Source organism: Amblyomma americanum, chromosome 4, assembly GCF_052857255.1.
Source record: "Amblyomma americanum isolate KBUSLIRL-KWMA chromosome 4, ASM5285725v1, whole genome shotgun sequence".
Lineage (NCBI taxonomy): Eukaryota > Metazoa > Arthropoda > Arachnida > Ixodida > Ixodidae > Amblyomma > Amblyomma americanum.
Window position 1 is genome coordinate 136,696,540 of NC_135500.1, and position 23,742 is coordinate 136,720,281.

At 47.9% G+C, this 23,742-nt stretch overlaps 1 protein-coding gene across 4 annotated transcripts in view; it reads left to right on the plus strand.

Moving 5' to 3' along the window:
* LOC144128411 (sialin-like) overlaps window positions 1-23,742 on the plus strand; it is a 69,112-nt gene that overhangs the window by 26,535 nt on the left and 18,835 nt on the right. For 2 of the 4 annotated variants that reach the window (XM_077661789.1, XM_077661790.1), the window contains exons 2-7: window positions 798-940; window positions 9,234-9,490; window positions 15,421-15,654; window positions 19,423-19,606; window positions 20,879-21,009; window positions 21,587-21,736. In XM_077661789.1, coding sequence (XP_077517915.1) covers window positions 853-940; window positions 9,234-9,490; window positions 15,421-15,654; window positions 19,423-19,606; window positions 20,879-21,009; window positions 21,587-21,736 — 1,044 coding nt within the window. In that variant the 5' untranslated portion in view covers window positions 798-852. Of the gene's footprint in view, window positions 1-448; window positions 941-9,233; window positions 9,491-15,420; window positions 15,655-19,422; window positions 19,607-20,878; window positions 21,010-21,586; window positions 21,737-23,742 lie in introns of those variants that run through there. The other 2 variants (XM_077661791.1, XM_077661788.1) reach the window with 2 other exon arrangements.

Consider the following 23,742-nt stretch of genomic DNA (forward strand, 5'->3'; position numbering starts at 1 on the left):
TTTTACTTGAGCTGCCAATGTTTTTGTCTTTTTGTGGTTTCGCGTTCGCCTTTTCAATTGTCTTTTTTGCGCTTCAATTCACGCTCATAGTGCGTACTCTGCTGCTGCCCCGTGACGCGTCCCGTATTGCAGAAGGAAAGAAAATCGCACAAAGTGCACGGTGTACCAGTGTTCCGGAAGTTCATCTCGGGCATTGCTCACAGCGCTGAAACAGCGATGAAATGAACCGTAAAAAACCGGCGATCTTGTCTGGCTTCGAACTTAAGCACGTGCATTTGAATGCCACCGACAGCTGTTTGGGGAGAAAATCGTCCGGACGCGAGCTGCCGGTTGAGGGTTCTTTTATTTCTGCCTCTACTTTGTGAACGTTGTTAACAGTGTGGAGGCTCGCGGTATAGGAGCAGGTGTTCCGCACTGCTCCTATATATGGGCTCCGTGCGTCATGGCCGGCATGGAAAAATATGTGCGACGCGGGACGCAGCTATAGGCTCAGTTGCGCCAACGTTCCCAGTGCGAATATGTCGAACGGATGGGTCGCGTTCGTCGGTTCGAGCACCGACCGTTACGCATTGTCTGCTCCGCTCGCGTTACCACTTATACGTTCGGCTACGTGCCAGAGTAAATTACGGCTCCGTTCTGTCGTAGTCGTTGATCTCAGAGCGCTGTATTTGCTGTGTCGGTGCTAAACGCCAGTGAGAGAGTGGACGCAAGTCTAATAACTGGACTTTACTTATTAATCGTCGAGATCGGCATCGACCCGAACTCAAAAGAACGATGCCTTTGTCGTCTGCTGGCAGGGCTGAGCCGGAGCAGACGCCAAGCGACAACGTCGTCTGCTCTCCCAGCGGCACCATGACGGTGGCGGTCATCTCGAAGGACGGGCTGGCGATTGGAGGGTCGGAAAATGGAGCCGGGAACAGCTTGAAGAATGGCGATCGACGTGAGTGGACCATTCTTTCGTTTACTTTTTTGTGTGTACAGCTTGTTGAAACGTCTGCGATGGTTCAAGACAGTTTTCGAAGCAGTAAGCTGAATAATCAACGTTCGGACATTTAAATACGCTGTTTGAAGTTCAGATTGTTGCGGACGTTTGCAGTGCGGTAGCTCGACTTGAACTTACCGCGTTTTCGATTTTAAAAGCCGCGCCATAATGAGCTGCACATAGTGGACCGCTGGTGAAAACAAAACAAAAAAGATTACTCACACGTTGCATAAAGGCTGTTTTACCCGAACCTAAGAGCTTATGAACAAATTCGTGCCAACCTACGTAATTTATTACCGCAAGTGAAAAGATACTAAAATATTTAGAATTTTACACGCGATAATGAAGCACGCTGGAGCAGACAAAACGGATTTGCCTTGACTGCCAGGTATTCTTGTACACACACAAAAAATCTCAGTGCAAGGGCGTTTCTATATTGAATGTACACTGAATTCTGGCACAGGGGCTGAGATCGAACCCGAGACATTGCGTGCAGTAGGAGAACGTTATGGCCACTGAAACACTACTGTGGCACGTACTGAAGCGGCATTCAAACTTTACCCGCGCTATAAAGATAATCGAGCTAGTTTCACCTCGTGACCGACTGCGGTAAAAAAATTCTTAATACAGTCGAGCTTTATCCTTCTGACCTGTGCCCGGAGTGAAACATTGCATTTCGGCGTTTACACGAGGCCTTTTCCTTTGTAACAAACGATATACAAACACAAAATCGCGGATAAGCCATACTCGTGAAAATCCTTGAGGGCGAAAAAATTTCTTTTCGACACGTATAGTGTGCGCAGTATTAGCGATTTTCACGACCAAGTGATGATCACACATTGCGGCACTGCGGGGGACTACTTCTGGGGTTAGCCTAGTTAGAGCGGCGCTTATTTTGAAATTCCACGATAAAGTCGCGCTTGTTCGTGGATGGTGGCAGCCTCGTGTAAGCCGAACAGTTTTGTTTCTTGATAGTAGTGAGAAATTACCCGCCAGCTAGACAAGGAGCAAATCGCTGTGGGGTGTTTAAACCCCCCCCCCCCCCCTTCCCCGAAAGCGAAACTGCACTAAGGTACGTTGTTGGGCGAGTTGGTTACTGAACACACTCCGAACACGTATACGCCTATATGGGAGTAAAAAAAATGGCTGTGGTTTAGCTCTGGTTAAACCTGGAGTGACGCGATAGCTACAGCTGGCCGAGCAACTATCCATTATATATCGAGGACAACAACAACTATCCAAGCCTTGAGCTCTGTTTTTTTTTTTCGTAACAGTGGGTGGAATGCACGTAATGAATGTAGGACTGTTAACATAAATATTTTAGTCACATTCCATTCGATTATTACCATCAGCCCGTCTGACTGGATGATTCCAGTGGTAATCACAAAGTGAACAAGGGAGAGGAAGGCCTAAGGGTGGCTTGCCAACGCTTCGACAAGAGGACTTGTTTTAGTCTGGGCAAAGCGTTCGTCATTGGAGGGTTTAAATCGGGCCTTCACTCCGAGGAGGAAGGCCCGGTGAGGGGGAGGGCGTGAAGTGGAAAGGATGTTGGGATGGGGAGGGTGAATCCTGTGCAGGCATGAGGGCTGCTAAAGAGGGTTAGGCCGTTGACCTACAAAACTGCGAAAAGAAAAAGGCCAGCTCAGCAGAAAGAAATCCGGGAGTGTGGAGCATGGAGAGAAAGCGGACATGGCCTTCAAAGGCTGTGTGTCCAGCTGCGACAGGTGGCTTGGTATGACTGGTTGTGTTGACACTGAAAAACTCAGCTAAGGGCGGAACGAAGTACCGGAAAAAATATAATAAAGGAAAAAGTGGAAACAGAGAAAGCATGAGAAGAAAGGAGGGGGGGTGGTTGGAAAGAAATGCGGAAGACAAGTCTTCCTGAGAAGTGATGGCAAGATGCCTGATTGCAACTGCGCAATGACGGTCGCGCATACAAGCGTTTCACTGCGATATGCTACCCGCCTTCTCCCAAGTTTTTTTTGCATATTGCTATGTAAAGCCAGGACTGATCTTTATCGCATTCTGTGGGAATGCCCACAGGCTCCCTCTGAGGGAAGCATAAAGCCTTTAGAACAATGGGAGACCTTATTACTCACCTCCGATACGGAGATTCAACTGAAGACCGTCCGACTGGCCGAAACCGCCGCTAGGGTCCAAGGACTCCTGGCCGTCGTCTAGGTGGGAAGGCTTAAAGCCTTCCCTGCATCTGTTGGACAAATAAAGTTTTACAATCCAATCCAATGCATATTGCTGGCACCAGAAAACACACGCAATGAAACTCAGTGGCTCTTCTACGCGGTTATCTTGCAAACTTACATGTAACACTGATCTAAGACGTATTTCACAGCATAACTACGACAGAAACGTGTGAATGTGCCGGCGAATCACTTGCGCAACGAAGCAAACGACATGGTTCCGCGTGCGCCGATTGTTTATAGATTACTTCGCGGCGCCGCCGCAACGTGGCGTCAATTTCCTTAAAATCTCCAGTAGCCCGAAAAATCCTGCGATCAAGACGAGGGCTTCCACGTTCCCGCATTCATACGTTATGCCTCAAAACATCCGTGCAACTCGGCCACAACTGCTGGTGCCGGCAGGCCGTAAGAAAGCAAAAACGCAAACACACTGTGATCCTCATTCGGCATGAATGTCTGCCTAGTATTATATACATATTCGCAAAGACATGGTTGGAGTCAGTCTTGCACACGTAATGGAAAATAAGTAACCGATTACAATTACTGCTTCTGAAATGTAACAGATTGCAGCAGTCGGTTTCAACCGAAGAAAAGTAGCTGAACAATTACAGGAAAGTAATTCGATTACAGCGCCATTACCGCGAGTGCCACGCGAAACGTGATCGACCGGTGAGGGCGGTAAAACAGGACGTACTACGTCCGCCGCTATGGATGAGGGTGGCGCTGGTGAACACTCTCAAGGTTAGGCTGCACACTGCGCACAAATACCCACAAACCGGAAGATTTGACAGCCGTCGCCGCGTTGGTGTAGAGCACCGGACGCAAAATTCGGAGGTCGTGGGTTCAGATTCCACCGGCTGCATGTGGTTGTTTTTCTTCTGATTTCTAATCAATTATCTTTGAATATTTACCCTATTAATGAACGACATAATTTTTAAAAATCCTCTTGGCTCCTTAGTTCCGGTGACTGTTGGCTTCCGTCATGTATGTCATAACGAGCCCATCCTTTCCCTTCCCTGAACTCCAACGTAGTTGTTGCAAATACTGAAGAAAAAACAAAACAGGCAGGCACGAAAAGTCACATACAAAGCGCCGTGTCTTTTTTCTCCTCGCCTTAGCTGTGCTGGTACTTTTTCCGTGATAGAAGCCCACGTGGTCCACATATTTTTCCTTATGAGAATACAAAACACTCTGCATTACTGCTGGTTGCAACAGAATACTTGCAGGGGCACAGCAATGGGAGATCGCAAGCTAATTCTGTCTACCTGGAGATTTCGTACTTTGCATCCATAAAAATGCGGTCACCGCGGCTTATATTCTGGCGAAAACCGCAGCGGCTGCGTTTTTATGGAGGAAAAACGCTAAGGCGCCCGTGTGCTGTGCGATGTCAGTGCACGTTAAAGATCCCCAGGTGGTCGAAATTATTCCGGAGGGTTCCACTACGGACCTATTTGTTCCTCTCTTCTTTCACTCCCTCCCTTTATCCCTTCCCTTACGGCGCGGTTCAGGTGTCCAACGATATATGAGACAGATACTGCGCCATTTCCTTTCCCCAAAAAACCAATTATTATTATTATTATTAAACCGAGCGCCGAGCGCGAGTGGTTCCAAACCGGTTTCTGCCACCGGAAAAACCGGTTGCTCGCCGCGCGCCAATCGCAATGCAAGGAGTAGGTACTCGCCTCTGGCTACTGCGTGGCCTTGGCGCATCATGGCGCATTGGCGCAATCAAGACCGCCAATTTCGCTCGCTCTTGACGATGGACGTCCCAGCGTAAACATACTCTAATGCTCGGCGGCAGAAAGCCACAACCACCGAGCCATTGCGGCGGGTACCACCGTCTATGCGCGAGCCCCCGGCGCGACCGTTCTGGAGAAGACTGCTGCTCTGCTACCGCGTTGTCATCTGCAGCATGCTATTTGTGAAGAAAAAGAGCGTATACCAATATCACAGAGCTAAAGTCTGTTCCATCAGAAAATAAAATGGCAAAGATGTGTGTGCGGAGAGGGGGAAGCGGGGGATGAAGATGAAACAAAACAAGAAGAAAGACCCGAGTCGTGGAAGGGGTGACCAGCATATTCCACAGGAGCGGGCAAATATGCCATCTGCACGTGCGCTGCCAATGTGTGCAATGGAGCACCCACTATTTGCAGGAAGTGCGCGGCCGTTGGGCTTAGGTCTCACTCATTTTGAGTCTCAATGTCACAAGACTTGCAGAATAATGTGACAGAAAACTACGCCGGCTTCAACGGAAACAACAACAACAACAACAACAACAATAATAATAATAATAATAATAATAATAATAATAATAATAATAATAATAATAATAATAATAATAATAATAATTGGTTTTTCGGGGAAAGGAAATGGCGCAGTATCTGTCTCATATATCGTTGGACACCTGAACCGCGCCGTAAGGGAAGGGATAAAGGAGGGGGTGAAAGAAGAAAGGAAGAAAGAGGTGCCGTAGTGGAGGGCTCCGGATTAATTTCGACCACCTGGAGATCTTTAACGTGCACTGACATCGCACAGCACACGGGTGCCTTAGCGTTTTTCCTCCATAAAAACGCCGCCGCCGCGGTCGGGTTCGAACCCGGGAACTCCGGATCAGTAGTCGAGCGCCCTAACCACTGAGCCACCGCGGCGGGTAATGGTTCAGCATATGCATCGCGATATCCTGTTATGGCGGGATACCTGCGCCCATGCAGGGGTATAGTTAGATCGCGTCTGAGCCCCGGAATGCCAATAGAATGGATCCGTGCCGGCACGCCTGTCCTCTCTTGTACATTTGTCTTTCACCGATCACAAAGCGACTGAAACATGCTACGCTCTCCCCCATCTCCTCTGCCATCAAGGCAATGCCAGCGGAAACGCGCTCCGCCCCTCGCCGTCCGCCTGCTGCGTGAATGACAAGTGAGAAAAGTGTGATGGAGAGCAGTAAACTACACGTGCGGATGACGGTGATCTCCACTGACATGTTTTCCAGTAGAGATAATGAGTTGTCCGTCTGTCTCTCCTGCCCAGTCGGAATTCCACATTTACTGGTGTATACGTTAACACCCGATTTAACGAAGTGAAGTGCGGCCACGAATTATTTCGTTTAACCGGGAAATTCGTAAAATCGAGAAAGGCATTTTTCCGCCCTTCGAAATTTGAAATGGCAAGGTAGCGGCACCCAATGGCTATACCCCGGCATCGTACTTGCAGGCAGCCGGCGCCTGCGCGCACAAAAGTCTACGAAAGCGGCCCGAACCGCTTGTGCCTGAACGGGCCATCTGTTAGAACGGATTCGAAGTCAAGGTGGGAAGCGCTGTCGACTTCCGAGTCCTTTGTTCCGCGCAGAGCTTGCACCCCCGTCAGAATAAAACCAGGGCCATGTCTTGGCCGCCTAGATGTTACTATTGGCACGATGCCTACAATCTGCGAAACATCGTGGCAAAAAAATCACCTTTCTTTTTTACTAAGTTATTCCCGGGAAACATCATTCAGTCGGATTTATAATATTCGTTTTTTTCGTTATTTAGGGTTATTGAGAACATTGAACCCTATGGACACTTGACGAGGAATCAAAATTTGTTCGTTAGACCGGCAACTTCGTAAAATCGGGCTTCGTTATATCGAGTTTTAACTTCAGTTTATTGGAGAAGGCAGATCGCGGTCTACGGGGTTCATTTTACACTATCATGACACGTGGCGCCGCAATAACAGAGAGCTAAGCTAGAAAAACTGAAGAGGTGTGAGGAAACGGTGGAGAGCGGAAACGGTGTTCCTGCGACTGTACCTTTTATACCGAGTCACAAAAGCTTGTGGAGAAGCGGAGCTCTTGAGAGTAATAAAAACTGTATTTTCCTGCAGTCAATGTATGCATACTGGAAAGAAATGACATGTCACTGCCGGTCATGTCCCAATTGCAAGCTGCGCGCTTGTAGCATGAGTACGTCTGGTTCTGCATAGCACGCGTGTCTCGTAAATCTTTGCCAGTGGTTTCATATGTGAGGAAACATTTTCGTAGAGATAATTAGACGGGTCTAAGGACAGGGACAAGTCTGCGCTAAGCTCTGCTCTTGGACCTGTCAAATTAGCGCTAGTAGAACGCCCTCTCCACGTTAGTAACCAACAAACCCAACTCTCCTCGTTTTCTGTGTCCACTTGCCAACAGCCGCATTATGTTGACGCCTCAATGTGGAACTTTACCGAGACCAAACAGCGGCCGAGGAGGTCGCACATAAATGAAATATAAGCGCCGGAACAGACCCGTGTACACATTACATACCCAACATATCTGGACAAAAGAATTTTCTAACGGTGAACGGTTTATGAACGCATTTTTTTTTCATAAAGTGTAAGATTTCACTATAACAGTCAATATATCCGCACATCACTCGGCGACAGTCTTGCAATTTTTTGTTCTATTAACGTTTGCGCTGTCGTCAAAATCGTCGCCCATTGGTTTTCTACGGCAGCCTTAACTGTTCGATGCGTTCAATGGAAATTCTTTATTAGAAAAATGTTACAACATATCAGAAAAATGAATCATTACCTTCAATATTTCCATAGCAGTGTCTTACAATTTTCAGATTTTCAAAATTTTTGTCCAAGAATGTTGCACATGAACACCCGGTGTGATGTATATCTATCGCAGTAAGGGGTTTAAAGTTTTCGCAAAAATCGCATTTCCCATCATATACCCGGAGTTATGGCCGCATCATGAGCAGTCACATATAAAGAACATATGCCTCAAGGTTACTCACAGCATAATTTAACACGCGCAGTGAAAGAACTTGAAATGATCATGGGCGTGTTGTCAGACAAGTAAGTGATTCAAATTGCTTTTCTGCGTGTACTATAGAGAGAATTTTTGTTTCGTTTTCATTTTTAAGTACTAAATATTATAAATCCTGGACAAACTTTATGATTTAATAAGACTGCAACAGGGTTGTGAAGTCTACGATTAGCACATATCAGCACAGAGAGCGAGGGGAACTAGTTAGGAATATAGAGACCAACGCGTTAAGGAAACTGGTTCTAAGGGGAAAAAATGACGCAGTAACTTTCTTACTTTTCGGTAGACACCTAAATCATGCCGTAAGGAAAGGAAAGAAATTGGCAGTGAAAGAAGAAAGGGAGAATAGAAAATGGCAGTGTGTACTACTGAACCTGCTCGAGAACGCTACTAGGAAGGGGCAGCGTTCGGATATGCCGTTATCTACGCCAATCAAAATAACCCCAGAGTGGGCAAAAAAGTATGGAGAATGTATCGAGGCAGGACACTGGCAAGCTCTTTAAGAAAAAAAAATGAAAAAATAACGGAACCTCCCTATCAGAGCTTCCCAGAAGTTTTCAGCACCATGAGGTGCAACAAAGAAAACTGTAACGATTGAATCAATGACATACTCGTGACGTGTTCGCGGCAGTTAAACTGCGAAATGTACGAGAAACGCCAAAACGGTGGGTTAGCCCTCGAACTAGTAAGACGGAGGCGAGTAACCTCGGTGTTCATTTCTTACACTGCCCCGATTTTCCAGGCACCGCTGTGAAGACATATCAATTTGCGGACACCGAGCTTAGGCTTAGCAGGAGTCTCCTGCACTCTTGTCTGCATGATATATAAGGCTACGCATGGTTTTCCCGTACTTTATTCTGATGATACAAGACTTTTCCGTATAATTATCTGCATCACACAAGGCTAAGGAGGACTTTCCTGTTCTTTCATCTGCACGATGCAAAGGCTAAGCAGGACTTTTTCGCACTCCGATATGCATCTCACAAACTAAGCAGGACATTCCACTACTCTCGTCTGTAATACGCAAGGCTAAGCAGAACTTTCTTGTACCCTTGACTGCATCACAAAAGACAATCAGAACTTTCTCGTACCCTCGTCTGCGTCACACAAGGACAACCAGTACTTTCCTGTGCATGATACAAGACTAAGCAGGACTTTTCCGTATTCTAATCTGCATCACACAAGGCTTAAGTAGGACTTTCCCGTACTTTCGTCTGCATGATACAAGGCTTAAGCAGGACTTTTCCGTACTCTTGCCGGCATGCAGGGGCGAGCATGGCCAGCAGCTGCGGTGGTTCAGACGGCTGCTCGGTGCAGTGCCGCTACGTGCTCATCGTGCTGGGCTTCCTGGGGCTGGCCAACGTGTACGGCATGCGGGTCAACCTCAACGTGGCGCTGGTCGCCATGGTCAACCACACGGCCGTCCAGGAGATCACCAAGCCCAGCGACTGCCCCCTTCCCAGCAGCCACCTGCACGGCGGATTAGCCACGACGCCGGCCAACGCGACTCACCCGAGCAACCATGTAAGGGTTACTCCTAATGATTTTGCCCCTTCCTTCTCTTCGGATGCCAATGCGGCATACGCTGTTTGATGGTGGCTCCTGTATGATAAATCTTTAGAAGCCCGTGTCTGAAGGGGCCTAGAAAAGTGTTGTTAGTTTATTTTTGTTCAGAAAGCCATCGTGTATTGTGGTGCTACCAGCCTTGCTTTGAAGAACGTATGCAGCGCATTCATTGGCTTATACAGGTTCTAGAAATGTTTCTATAAAACGACGGGTGTCATACAAACAGAGTTGATTAGGCGCGAGCACTAATTAATTAATATTAATCACAGTGTTGTGTTGTAGAGATATTTTCTGTTCCAAATATCAGTTTCATATTATTGTCATTCGTTAATAGGGAAAGTATATAGCTTCTGTGAACGGAGATATTTGCTGCGATAGCCGGGTCACAGCAAAAAGCTCAATCTTCGAAGTAACTTAAGACACTTAGAGAGAAAAAAAACGAAATAATAGTTTGTCTAGAACCGCTACACTTACGTACAATGTGTGGATTCGATTCTGTAGAATAGCTCAAATAGTCCATAGTGCCGCCCTTACTTGAAGAACGCCCCTTCTTGAAGGGGAACCTTCAAGCAGTATCAATTGTGCGAAATGGAATATCAAGATACATTATGCCTATAGCTGTTGTAGTTTGACAACCGCTTTTTTCATGCTCGTCGTACACGTCGACATCAACGAACATTGAAGCACGACGCAAAACGCTTAAGAAAAATTGATCTCGCAACTGCCTACTGAAAGGAGCACTGCGCATGTACGCTTCAAGCAGTCAGCAGAAAATGCCGACAAGACAAGGAAAGTAGTGCGAAAACTGCAAGTCAGCAGAAAATTAGAGCTACAGGAGGCGGCGTTAAGCCACTTTTGCCAATGAAATGTAGTGCGCGTAGTGTTGTAGGTCTCCCCCGATTTCGACGTCAGACCGGGTGACTTAAAAACATGTCACTGAGTGATGCCTGCCTTAAACCAAGATGATGATACTTGGTCACCGGTACACCAAAAGGACACTTATAAGACTGACTCTGAAGCAGCAAGTGTTTGTCTAAGTCAGCATACAGCATGACTGCCTGCAATCTTGCAGCTTCCATGTGCAGGCAGCGTGCGTCACGGTTACATCTTACACCTTACAACTGCCAATTCCCCGACCGCATCTCGTCTGTGGAGCAGTGAAGACCGCCAGTGCAACCGATGCGAAAGGTCAAAACCGGATGGGCAATGTGTCCAGCAGGGACAGCTGAATAGAAAAACTGAACAAGGGATTTTTAGTTGCCAAATAAACACTTTGCCATGAAAGGTATTCTGTCATGGTGAGCTCCGAATTAATTTCGACCTCCTGGGGTGCTTTAACCTGCACACGGATAGATGGCTGCACAGGCGTTTCTGCAGATCGCAATGCATTAAAATGCCACGGCCACGACGTGCGTATATATATATATATATATATATATATATATATATATATATATATATATATATATATATATATATATATATATATATATATATATATATATATATATATATATATATATATATCAGAATTCATGTGCAGTAAACAGAATCATTCTACTGCCGTTCGTTAAAAAGTGCCCAAAGGATGAGCAATAGCATCCGCACAAAAGGAGAAAGTAGAGAAAGGCAACTTTCCTAGTTTATGGCCTCCTTTTTGTTTGCTTTTTTAAGCGACATTTATTACCTCAGGGCATAGAAGGGGTATGAATTGCTTTAGCTCTCTGAAATGCACCATTGCTATCAGCGGAAGCTCTGGTATGTCTTCGTCGCGGTCATGCATAGTCATACTAAGATGACGATACTCCGTGGTCTGAAATCCGTAAAATCTGCGATGCTCCCATACCATCAGAAATGCGACTAGCTCCCCATTTTTGGCGACCACATGAGGGAAACTTTTTGTTTACAGCGATGGCTGGTAAGCGCCCGTTTCTGGGTTTCGCGTTGTAGTACTAGCATGGTAGTAGTAGTAGTAGTAGTTGTATGTCGTAGTCGTTAGCGTAACCCGTGGATGCGTTGCCATGGGAGACACTAGGAGGATGATTACCGTGAAACGTATGACGTGAGCGGAGAAATGCGTAACCGATGGGTAGTTACCACAGGTACCATCCGGAGGGTGGTTAACTTGGAAGGAGGTTGGTGTGGCGAGGGTGGAGAAATCCCCAACCGGAGGATGATTACCGTGGAAGGAGGAGGAGGGTATGGCGTGAGCGTAAAAAAGAGCAACCGTCACGTGGTTGCCGCGGGAACCAACCGGAGGGTATAGTTAATCTAGAAGGAGAAGGAGGGTACGGCGAGAGGAGGAGGGTATGTGGACAGTGCAGGAAGGCGTACCACGGTGACCATCCGGAACGTGGTTATACTGTAGAAGGAGGAGGAGGAAGGGTGTGGCGAGAGTGGAGGAATGTAGCATCTTCCATCTGCGACAGCTGCTGCGAAACGCGTTGCCCGAGGAGAGGATCATCGGTGGCACTGCGCTTCTATAACGGCCGACTGGGGAGCAGACAGAGACGGAAAACGAGTGTGTGTGGAAAACTAAAAAGAGCGCCATAGAGCTATACAGATCTGAGGTCGCTCTCATTTGCTCTACCATAACATAGCGTAAAGTACGAATGCCTTAACAGCTTTCGCTGAATCTCGCGTTAACAAATGGTAACTATCCTGTCAGTTCTTTTATAACTTTCTACTGCAAATTTTCCAGCAATATTTTACGACGAGACAGATGAATACACGAATATTATAAAAAATAAACAAATTGACAAATCGAAAATGATAAACGAATTGGCTTTTTTATTTGCCGCATCTCCCCTTAACGGTGTTAGAAGCCATTGCTGTGTATGCGCGATTTTTCTGGGTGCCCAGTGTTTTTGCGCTGCTGTTTCCACGAGCCTGTGTTCTAAGGGCCGTTTCACTAGCGCTCATTTAGAACGACTCGCGCGTGACAAAATTCAGTTAAAACTAGGTCTGAAAGCCACTTGCCGAGCGTGCACGGCAAATTCCCCGAAGTACCACGTGACAAGGCACAAGTTAACACAACAGCTGCTCCGATAAATCGCTCCACAGCGAGGTTGTCTTCCGGCAGGCGTCTATGCTACAGGTCAACGGAAGTGGTTTTTCCGGTCTGTGCGTTTCATTCGAATGTCAGAGCCTGCCGGTAAACATCTCTCAAGCCGGCACTGAACAGAATGACAGAACAGGGGCTCGACAGCGCCGCGCTGTTTGTTTGTGCGTTCTTCGTACGGTGCTGTAAAGGCTCTAAACGAATCCTGAGCAAAAATTCTGACTCTTTCTATTTGCTGCTAGTCTTTCCGAGACGCTGATAATGTGCGTATACCAGGTGCAGGCCGTCCAACGGTTCCAACGCTCGACTAATCACGCAACGCCAAGCTGTGCCTTTTTGCGGGTGGATTTCTCTTACGATGCGCTTGCGAGTTTGCGAGTATACTCCCATGAACCAGCAATCAAGGAGAGTGGGCACTAGTGGCATTTTACAGCGACAGCTGTTTACGGCACGTATCCCGGTTCTGCGACATCGGTGTTGTCGACGTAACATCGCGCCACACTGGTCATCATGCCGGTACCGCTCGGGTAGCGGTTTTCCGGTAGTCCGGTAGCAACGTACCACTCTGAGTACTCCAAACACAGTGACGTGAGGAGGGACAGGGTAGTGACATCCCGCACACTATATACAAGAGAATAAGACAAATAACCAATAATTGATATCGTATTCACTACCGGCATAGTGGCCATTCCCCGCATTGAACCTTTGTTTGTTTGTTCGTTCGTTAGTTAGTTAGTTAGTTTGTTTGTTTGTTTGTTTGTCTGAAGCCTGTTTTGTGGCAAGTTGCTCGCCTGCCCACTGGGTTGTGGGCAAACTGCCAGGGTTATATATGTGCCTATTTATATACATTGTCCACCATGGCAGCTGACAGATACTGCGCTATTTCCATTCCCCAAAAAACCAATTATTATTGTTATTATTAGTCAGGTAGCTGTTGTTTTTAGTACGCTAACGCTTATAATGGCCAATCCCCGCATTTAGCCGTTGTGTTTGTCTGTCTGACTGAAGCCGGTTTTGTGGCAAACTGCTCACCTGCGCACCGGGTGGTAGGCAACCGCTTAGGTATATGCTCATATGTACCTAACAACCTTACTACCGTGTCAGGCGGCAGCTCATTTAATCGGGAGAGGCTGCTCGGGAAGGGAAACCTAGGTCGCAGCCCAACCCAAGCAACCCAAGTCCCACCGATGGCAGCACCTGCCATTGAAGGGCAGTGGTGCATCGCATGATTGTTGCACCTATGCGCCTGGAGTGGCAGGAAGACACCCAGGGATCTATGAATGTAGAAATTGACCAATTCTGCATATATGGACATTAGCCCATTATCACTATCCAAACAACTGCCATCCGTGAACAGTAGATCCGAACACCGGAACCGAAGTGCTAGAGCACGTAACTCGCATTTGGCCTAACTACGCAATTCGACTATCCTTTTTTTAAAGTATAATATGCAATGGTGGTGGATCAGAATGTTTTCTGCGAGAAAACCAACAATTTAAGAAACCTGGGAATAAACTCAAATTTTTGAAGACAGTGCCTTTAATTAGCACGCTCAAGACACGTGCGTCATCTGACTTGGGTACAACATGAGAGTTGAGCGCAGTCCTGCAAGCGCAGTTACACGCCACATGCCACCACGTACCACAACTGTGCAGCTGCAGCAGGGCTAAAGGTAACGCTTCCGAAGGAGTAGAGGCGCATGCCCCTACAAGCCAGATGGGCACGAGCATGTTACCTGGAAAACACCAGCTGCTCTGTAATTTCTCTTTTTTAGTGCCATGCGCGCATTGCTCGATCACTCTACACAATTCTGACACCGAATGTGCACGTTACGGACGCCTCATTGTCAGCAGATAATGTGCAGCTCTAGGTTGTAACAGAATGGCTTCGCGCTCCAATCTGCAGCTTGAGAAGCGGCAAAAAATAAAAGTAATAACAACAATAAGAAGGAACCGTGCATTAATTCGGCGCAACCAAGTTTGGACGCAACCACCCTCAACCACCTCTGTCACGGAAACTGAGTTGTCCAATTCTTTAGGTCATCCCATGTTTGCCGCATGCGATTTGCAATACAATTAAGTAGTCACTACCTATTTATGGCTAACCCCCTAGTGGGTATGTGCCATTTTATGAGGCGAACAATAACAACACGGTAGAGTGCTGTTTAGCAAGCAGCGACACCACGCGGCTTCCAGAGATACACGAATGGTAACGTGCACTGACATCGCACAGCACACGAACGCTAAGGCGCCCGTGTGCTGTGCGATGTCAGTGCACGTTAAAGATCCCCAGGTGGTCGAAATTATTCCGGAGCCCTCCACTACGGCACCTATTTCTTCCTTTCTTCTTTCACTCCGCCCCGCCGCGGTGGCTCAGTGGTTAGGGCGCTCGACTACTGATCCGGAGTTCCCGGGTTCGAACCCGACCACGGCGGCTGCGTTTTTATGGAGGAAAAACTCTAAGGCGCCCGTGTGCTGTGCGATGTCATTGCACGTTAAAGATCCCCAGGTGGTCGAAGTTATTCCGGAGCCCTCCACTACGGCACCTCTCTCTTCTTTTCTTCTTGGACTCCCTCCTTTACCCTTCCCTTACGGCGCGGTTCAGGTGTCCAACGATATATGAGACAGATACTGCGCCATTTCCTTTCCCCCCAAAAACAATTATTATTATTATTATTTCACTCCCTCCTTTATCCCTTCCCTTACGGCGCGGTTCAGGTGTCCAACGAGATGTGAGACAGATACTGCGCCATTTCCTTTCCTCAAAAACCAATTATTATTATTATGATCGTTCATCACAGCACCTTCTTGTTCTTTCCCTCACCCAGGACGGCCCGTTCGTGTGGGACCCGGTGACGCAGGGCGTCATCCTGGGCGCCTTCTACTACGGCTACATCGTGACGCCCATCCCCGGCGGGCGGCTGGCAGAGCGCTGCGGCGCCAAGTGGCTCTTCGGCCTGGGCACCCTGTTCACCGGCCTGCTGTCACTGCTTATACCGGTGGCGGCCCGCGCAGGCGTCTCCTACCTGATCGCCGTCAGGGTGCTCCAGGGCATCGGAGAGGTACGCTCATTCCGCCCTCTTTTATGCGACAGCATATAGAACTCTCACTGGAGCAAAACACGGCGCCATCCGGCGTCATCCACAAAAATCCTGATTGGCTGGCGGGCAGTGATGCCTCCACTGACGACACCAGAGCGAGTTAGTTCCATTGGCTGGAGGGATGTCACGTCACCAGCCCGACAGTGCCGTCGCCACACAAGAGAATGTCCATTGGCTGGAGGAAATTGACGCCACCAGATCGAGACTGACGTCACTAGACTAGGCTTGTCTGTGTTAAACATCCACCTGCCAACCGTGGTAGGTGGCATGTGATATACAGGAAGAGCTCAGGACGACCAACCTGGGACTGACAAGCACAGCCCGTCACAGCCCGGAGTTCCCGGGTTCGAACCCGACCGCGGCGGCTGCGTTTTTATGGAGGAAAAACGCTAAGGCGCCCGTGTGCTGTGCGATGTCAGTGCACGTTAAAGATCCCCAGGTGGTCGAAATTATTCCGGAGCCCTCCACTACGGCACCTCTCTCTTCCTTTCTTCTTTCACTCCCTCATTTACCCTTCCCTTACGGCGCGGTTCAGGTGTCCAACGTTATATGAGACAGATACTGCGCCATTTCTTTTCCCTCCAAAAACCAATTATTATTATTAATATTAATCACTCATTACGAGGAAAAGAAAGGCGCTGTAACTCCTCCACTCTCGGTGGACACCTCAGCCACGCTTTCAGAGGATGAAGATGGCAGTGGAAGAAGAGTAGAGAAAGACGTGTTTTAATTGAATGCTGCGGGCTAACTTCGCCTACCTTGTGTTCTTTAAACTACACTGACAAGGCGAAATGCATAGAAAAGCTACATTTACCTGTAAAAACGGATCATCTGCTCGGCTGCAAACGATTTACATTTCGGTCTGAAGAGCTTCCAACACCTAAGTCGAGCCAGTGGTATTTTCGAGCTACTGGTCCCTCACAATGCATGACTCGAAATGCCGCACGTGTTTGTTTTACAGTCATCGCCTTTTCTGTCACCTGCTGGCGAGCTTATTTGATTAAATATAGATGGTGAGGCTGAAAATGAGTAGCCCATCTCAACTCCTGCAGAGAATCGAGCAGTTATTGCTATTTTCCAATAATTATTCATTTGCAATTAACGCCGAACATAAATCCGGTATTTGAAGAGCAGTCAGCAGTGAACAGCAGGTATTTGAACAGCAGTTACAGCGCCTGCGCTGTGGTGCTTGCAAGTGTGTGGTAATGGCAGTGACGCACTGGAAAGATTCTAAATTGCAGAACAAAAAAAAAACATCCACAAGTACTGTACATCAATATATTATCAAAACAAAATAAAAATAAAAATTTGAACAAACGACCGAGGGCGTCAATTCTTAAGCGTATGCGGTGAAAAAAAATTGGCAGGCGCCGAGATGATGTGATGCGAGGAACTGCGCAAGCAGATTGCGCTTTTAGGATGATGCTTTTAAAGCGAAAGCTTTACTGGTGGTGGTAGTGGTTTTATTAAAAATAATAGTAAAAAGGAAGGAAAGATTTTTGCTAGCCCCGGCATCTGCCATCGATAATGACCGCGAACTTGCGATTTCGCCGTGGCGGTGCTCCGAGGAGGCACATGACGTCACAACGCGAGCCTCGCCGTGGAGCCGAACCGGTTTGGCCGGGCCAGGGGCGGCTGGCGCACTTGGCGCGAAATAGAGACATGCTCCATGTCACCGCCAGTGCGGTCAGAGTGCGCAGAAGCCACCGAACGGGTCGGCGGTCAAGCGCAGTTGGAGTGTAGAGGGTCTCGCTTTGGCCGACGTGACGTCGCCGTGCAGCGCGCGCGCGCGCGTTACCCTGGAGTATAAGCGCGCGTTAAGAGCCTGCGCAGCCGCTAACCAACGTATTCGCTGGCAGCATCTATGGGAGCCACCGAAACCCCCGGCACACTCACTGAATAAAAAAAATAATGAGGATTAGCTCAGCTAATCCAGGATATACAAAGCGAAAGATGTCGGCGTTCACTGTGTTCATTGGCGTTGGCGTTAATGTTCTAGACGGCGATGGCTTTGAGGAAATGAACTGCGCATAATTGGCTCCCTGGATATGCGGACGCCTCAGTCGTGTTTTGATACATGTGGCGGCGTTGAGAGAGAGATGTGGCCTGAATGCATTAGCGCTGACAGCGTTGTGGCTGACATGCGGCGCTGCAGCAATAGCTAGGCTGCAGCGTTCATTTGGTCCTATCTCTCGCGATCAACCATTAACTGCATGCCACCTCCCAGGGTGGCAGGGAGGGCGCGCTGCCTATCCAGTGTGCGGAACGCAATCAAAGCCGGCTTTTGCAGTTGGACACCAACGTCACGTACATGAAAGGGAGATTGAGGTCTCCACTGGCCCACGGAGCCGGTTGTGCGCGCTTCCTTTCGTGAAAATGAACGGCCTTTGCAAAGTTGTCAACGCCAATGAACTCTATGAACGCCGTCGGCTCACTTGTTTTGTTTCGTTTTTGAGGAAAGGAAATGGCACAGTAGCCGTCTCACATATCTCGGTGGACACCCGAACCGCGCCGTAAAGGAAGGGATAAAGGAGGGAGGGAATGAAGAAAGAGAAAATTGAAAGTTGGATTTTGAGGAAAGGCGCGGCGCTGCGCAGCGGCGGAACACCTGTGGCTCGGTGCTACTAGTGGCGCATGCGCAGTAGGGACTAGGGAGCGAGAGGGAGAAATATCTGCGGCGAGACGTGCGTTGTGACATCATGTGCCTCCTCGGAATACCGCCACGGCGAAATCACAAGTTCGCCGCCAGTAAAGCTGTAGCCGTAACGAAAAACCTGTGCCGAGGCGCGGAATCGAGCCAGGGCCTTTGGCATTTGAGGCGGAGACGCTACCACTCCGCCACGACCGCTCAAGTTTTATCCATGAATAAAGGCGCATCTAGTGAATGCACTCTTCCGATGCAGAAGTCTCTGCGCTCTGGCTACATATATCCTGGCCTAACAGGGCTAGGATAGCAGCAATTTTTTTCATTTGATGCTTTTCCCTTCTGCCGCTTATCATTGCCTGAAAGATGCGCTTATCATTGCCTGAAACTAATTTCGCCTTTATTTTGGCTGGCTTTTATGGTTCGCTAATGATTCACGCTTTACATTTCCTTTTGAGTGCGTCTCCAGGCCTTCGCTTTGTATTTCTACTCAAGGCATATTGGGCCTCTTTTCTTTCTCATTGGCGTTAATTAATAATTAATAATTAGTTTTGGGGGAAAGGAAATGGCACAATTTCTGTCTCATATATCCGCGGACACCTGAACCGCGCCGCAAGGGAAGGAATAAAGGAGGGACTGAGCGAAGAAAGGAAGAAGGAGGTGCTGTAGTGGAGGACTCCGGAATAATTTCGACCACCCCACGGCCGGTCTTGAGGGTAGCGCGCGCTCTCTCTTAAGAAGAGAGCGAAAGCGTGCGTGAAGACCGGCTGTGACCACCCGGGTATCTTTAACGGACACTTACATCGCACAGCACACGGGCCCCTTTGCGTTTCGCCGTCACCGAAACGCGGCCGCCGTTGTAGGGTTCGAATACGGGAACTCCGGATCAGTAGCCGAGCGCCCTTACCACTGAGCCTCCGCGTTATATTATATGAGGCGCTTCAGGCACCTTATACCAACGACAAGAGACGCGGCAGGTGCGCTTACTTGCTCTGCTGAGGCTGTACTTATCGTTTTTTATGACTAGACCTTCGAGAGTGTCCCACGAGCACTCCATGTTTATGACCCTTCGTCGTTGTCTGCAGGGCGTGACATACCCGGCCATCGAGGCTCAGGTGGCGCATTGGATACCGGTCAACCAGCGGGCCACGGCCGTGTCGCTGATCCACACGGGCGGCTTCTTCGGCGTCGCCATGGGCATGTACATCTCAGGGCTGCTGGCCGGCTCCGACTTCATGGGCGGATGGCCGTCCGTCTTCTACGTTTTCGGTGGGCACCTCGCTGTTCCTTTTGTCCTCCCTCACTTTATTCACGCGGTCACATGCACAGGCGTCGTTCCATTGCGAAACTTTGTAGCAGTGTCTTTTCGGGATGAATTTTTAGGGTTAAAACTGCATAGAAACTAAATGTCGGTGTCACGGCTACCATTACTATATCATGAGAACGGTTTAAATGTAGCAAGGCCGTGATAGCGTTCACGACTGCGTAAAGGTGAGGCCATTAAAGAGTTGAGGACTAAAAAGAAAGTTTAATAAACAGTTTCAGTGGATGTGTTTTCATTTACGCAATGAATATTTATGTAATGTGTTTTAGTAATAATAATAATTGGTTTTTGAGGAAAGTAAATGGCGCATTATCTGTCTCATATAACGTTGGACACCTGAACCGCGCCTTAAGGGAAGGGATAAAGGAGGGAGTGTAAGAGGGAAGGAAGAATTAGGTGCCGTAGTGGAGGGATCCGGAATAATTTCGACCACCCGGTGATCTTTAACGTGCACTGACATCGCACAGTACACGGGCGCCTTAGCACCCGCCGCGGTGGCTGAGTGGTAATGTGTTTTGTAGCAATCGGTTTCCCACACGTCCCTTCCTTGTGTTCATCATTCGCAACTGTCGCGTGTAGTTTCCAGCTCTGTAATGAAAGGTGCGGCCGATGTTTAGCAAATAGGCAAAGGAATGGAACGGGATAAGAATCCGTGCAAAAATAGGGCCCCTCGTGCTCTTTGAGTTAGTGCGAATCTGCAATCGCGAGCATGTAGTTCGCAAGCGCACAAATGGTATTCTGCGCATTAGATGGGAACCCGCCGTGGTGGCTCAGTGGTTAAGGCGTTCGGCTACTGATCCGGTGCTCCTGGGTTCAAACCCGACCGCGGCGGCTGCGTTTTTGTGGAGGAAAAACGCTAAGGCGCCCGTGTGCTGTGCGATGTCAGTGCACGTTAAAGATCCCCAGGTGGTCGAAATTATTCCGGAGCCCTCCACTATAGCACCCCTTTCTTCCTTTCTTGTTTCACTCCCTCCTTTATCCCTTCCCTTACGGCACGGTTCATGTGTCCAACGATATATGAGACAGATACTGCGCCATTTCCTTTCCCCAAAAACCGATTAAATAAAAAATAAATAAATTAAAAGCCCGAGATGGGTGCTAGCAGGATGCGGCGTTAGCGCCTTCATCTTCAGTGGCCACGCGCCTGCGTCTCCGCAGCGTTCGCTCGGTGGCGTCACACGCGGCCGTGTAGTGAGTGCGTTCCCTGAACTACGCAGGCCTGTGGACTTGCGCGTGGTTCGTGTTCTGGATCCTGCTGACGTCCAACCGGCCAGCCGACCACCGGTGGGCCAGCGCCAGGGAGGTGCACATGATCGAGGCCGACCTCGGCGAGCAAAAGCCCACGCTGGTCAGTTTCCCTTCACGACACACCTGCGCGCAGCACTAAACACCCGGATGTATGCCGGCTGCCCTAAGGGACTGCAACGTACGAGTGTTCAAGAAATGCTGTGTGTCTACCTCGTCCTTCGATGGGAATATTGCACGTCATTGTGCAGTCGGCTATCGCCTACAGATGTCGTGACATACGCTATATCCTCGTCTATAGTCGCATGCATGTAACTTTTGCGCCTTGGTATTTTCGAACCCTACCCGCGAGTCACTTCATTACCGACTCTGCTCATTGGGAGGCTCTATTGCTCAGCCCCGACCCGGGGATACAGATCAAGCTCCTCCAGCTGGCTGAAGACGCCGCCGCTGCCCAAGGGATAGCGGCCGCCGTTTAAGCGGGGGGCGACTTCGTGTCGCTCCTCTATATCCGCTGGAAATAAAGTTTCACAACCAACAACACAAAGCTACTAGGATTTCCAGCAAACAAGTTCTTTTTTTTTAGTAGCAATTCACATTTTTACATCGAAACGAACCGTGCCTCGATACCCTCGTGAGCTTTGTGTGGCAATCGCATAATAGCTGAACTCCGTCCGCAGGCTCGCAAGACTCCGTGGAGCAAGATGTTCACCTCTCCGGCCGTGTTGGGCGTGGTGATGGCGCACTTCGGCACCCACTGGCTTCAGTACGTGCTGGTCAGCGAGCTGCCCACCTACCTGGGAACAGTGCTGCACTACGAGATCGACGATGTGAGTGGCCCGACGCAAGCTTGATTCCGAGGAACTGCGCTGTGTCGCTACACCTGTCTCTTCATAGACGGTTCGAATGTTAGAGTCCTGCACACCCTAGTCTGTGTAGAACACTGACGGCGTGCTGCAGTGCGCGTTGGCGAACTTTGTTGCTGTATACGAACTAGAAGGAGCCTCTTGAGGCATGAAACGTTAACCCTAATCCACACAATCCACATGAATTAAAGCACACGCGCGGTAGAGTTTACTGCATCGAGCGCCAGGCTATTCGCAAATGAAGCATGCTCACTACGTACTGCGTCTTTCACATGCTAGATAGAAGTGTGAGCAGCAGTGTACAATGCGCCAAAGCGTAAAATATTTTCAGATATTTGAGAACCTCGGCGTTACGTTGTTACGGAGATGAAGAGAGACAGAAATACCGCAGCATTTTCTGTATATCCCTGAATTTTTCAAAAGCGTTTGATGAACCTCCCACGAGGATTTAGTAAACAAGCCCTGTTTGGAATAGCTTTTGGAACTGAAAAAAAAAATGTATCGTACATAACCTGCTATCTGAGTGTAGGAAACGATGCGTTGCCATGAATTCATGAATGGGCACATTTCTGCTAACTTTGAAATCTTTCGCTTGTTCCGCAGGACTCAGTAGTCGGGTCTCTCTTATTTCTGGTTCGTGTAAGCGATATATCCACTTCTGTGTTGAATACCCAGTCTAAATTACACTTTTTGCGAGTGATTGCAATATTTATTCAGCCATAAAAACTAGGCTGGACCAAGATAAGTTAAACTACTCGTTTCAATCAATCCTAGCATGGTGTCAAAAATTGGGTTGATAGCTAGACGGATCAAAAACATCTAGCATCTATTTTCCTAATACAAAAAGGCCGCTTGGATTCTTTACGCACTAGACAAGATGCATTGGTAGGAAAAACAAAATTAAATATTTTGGTGTTACACTAATCACTAACGTGAATTGCAAGCCTGACATTCAGCCATCTGTGCTAACGCGCTAACAAAAAAAAAATAGAAACACTTGCAAGGCCTATATACAATTACGCGGATCTTATTCGGAGGCTGTATCAAAAGAATTTAATGAACAAAATTGAAAAAACCTTAAATTTCTCTCTGTTCTTCATATATTCAATTTAATCCTTTGTTCAAGCATGTCCGATCTAAGGATCAAGGCATACATGCAGACTCTCTCACAGCGCAGTTTAACATTCAGATTAAAATTTATTTTTCTTCTGTACTACGGTCACTTCAAACTAAACCCGATGCTTTTTCTTAAGGAACCTTTCAGGCGCTCATCACGAATAAATCCCAGCAATATGATATAGCAGCCAATTAGCCAGACTAACATATCTACGTAACCATTATCTTTTCCGCGATGTCTCTTTAGAAAAAACTTTCCAAATAACATACTTAAGAGAACTTGTAAAGAAAAGTTCGTTGACAAAATTATGAGTTTTGACATTTTGCAGTTGTTCTGTAGTTGTTTTGTAGTTGTTCTGCCACATTTCCATGTGGCATTTTGTTTGCTTTTTTTTGCTAACGTGGCACGGTACCTTACTGTTCGGACTGAAAATGAATCTTTTTGAACTGCATTTACAACTAATCAGTATGTTTCGTTATTTTTCTCTACTATCCCCACTCTCTGCATGGTCCCGAAATCGGCCTGCAGTATATGCAAATAAATTAAATAATTTCGTAATATATCTATTCGTGAGTGTCACGCAGTCGCTTCATATATGTAGCGCTGTTCGCAATAGAACGCCGTAGAATCCTTACAAAGCATGGCGTTGGGTGCGGCTCTAGCATGTAAAAGTCACATAATTAACTTCAGGTCAAACTGTACGATACCTGCAGGGCCCTGCTACGCTTAAATGCCCTAACTGAACATTAACAAGCGAGGCTTTTCTGAAGTCTAACAAAGGCGTTGTTTTAAAGAGCACAAAGCAGCCATGTTTCATACTTCGTTACTGAGAAGGGAACAGCTGTTGCTAACG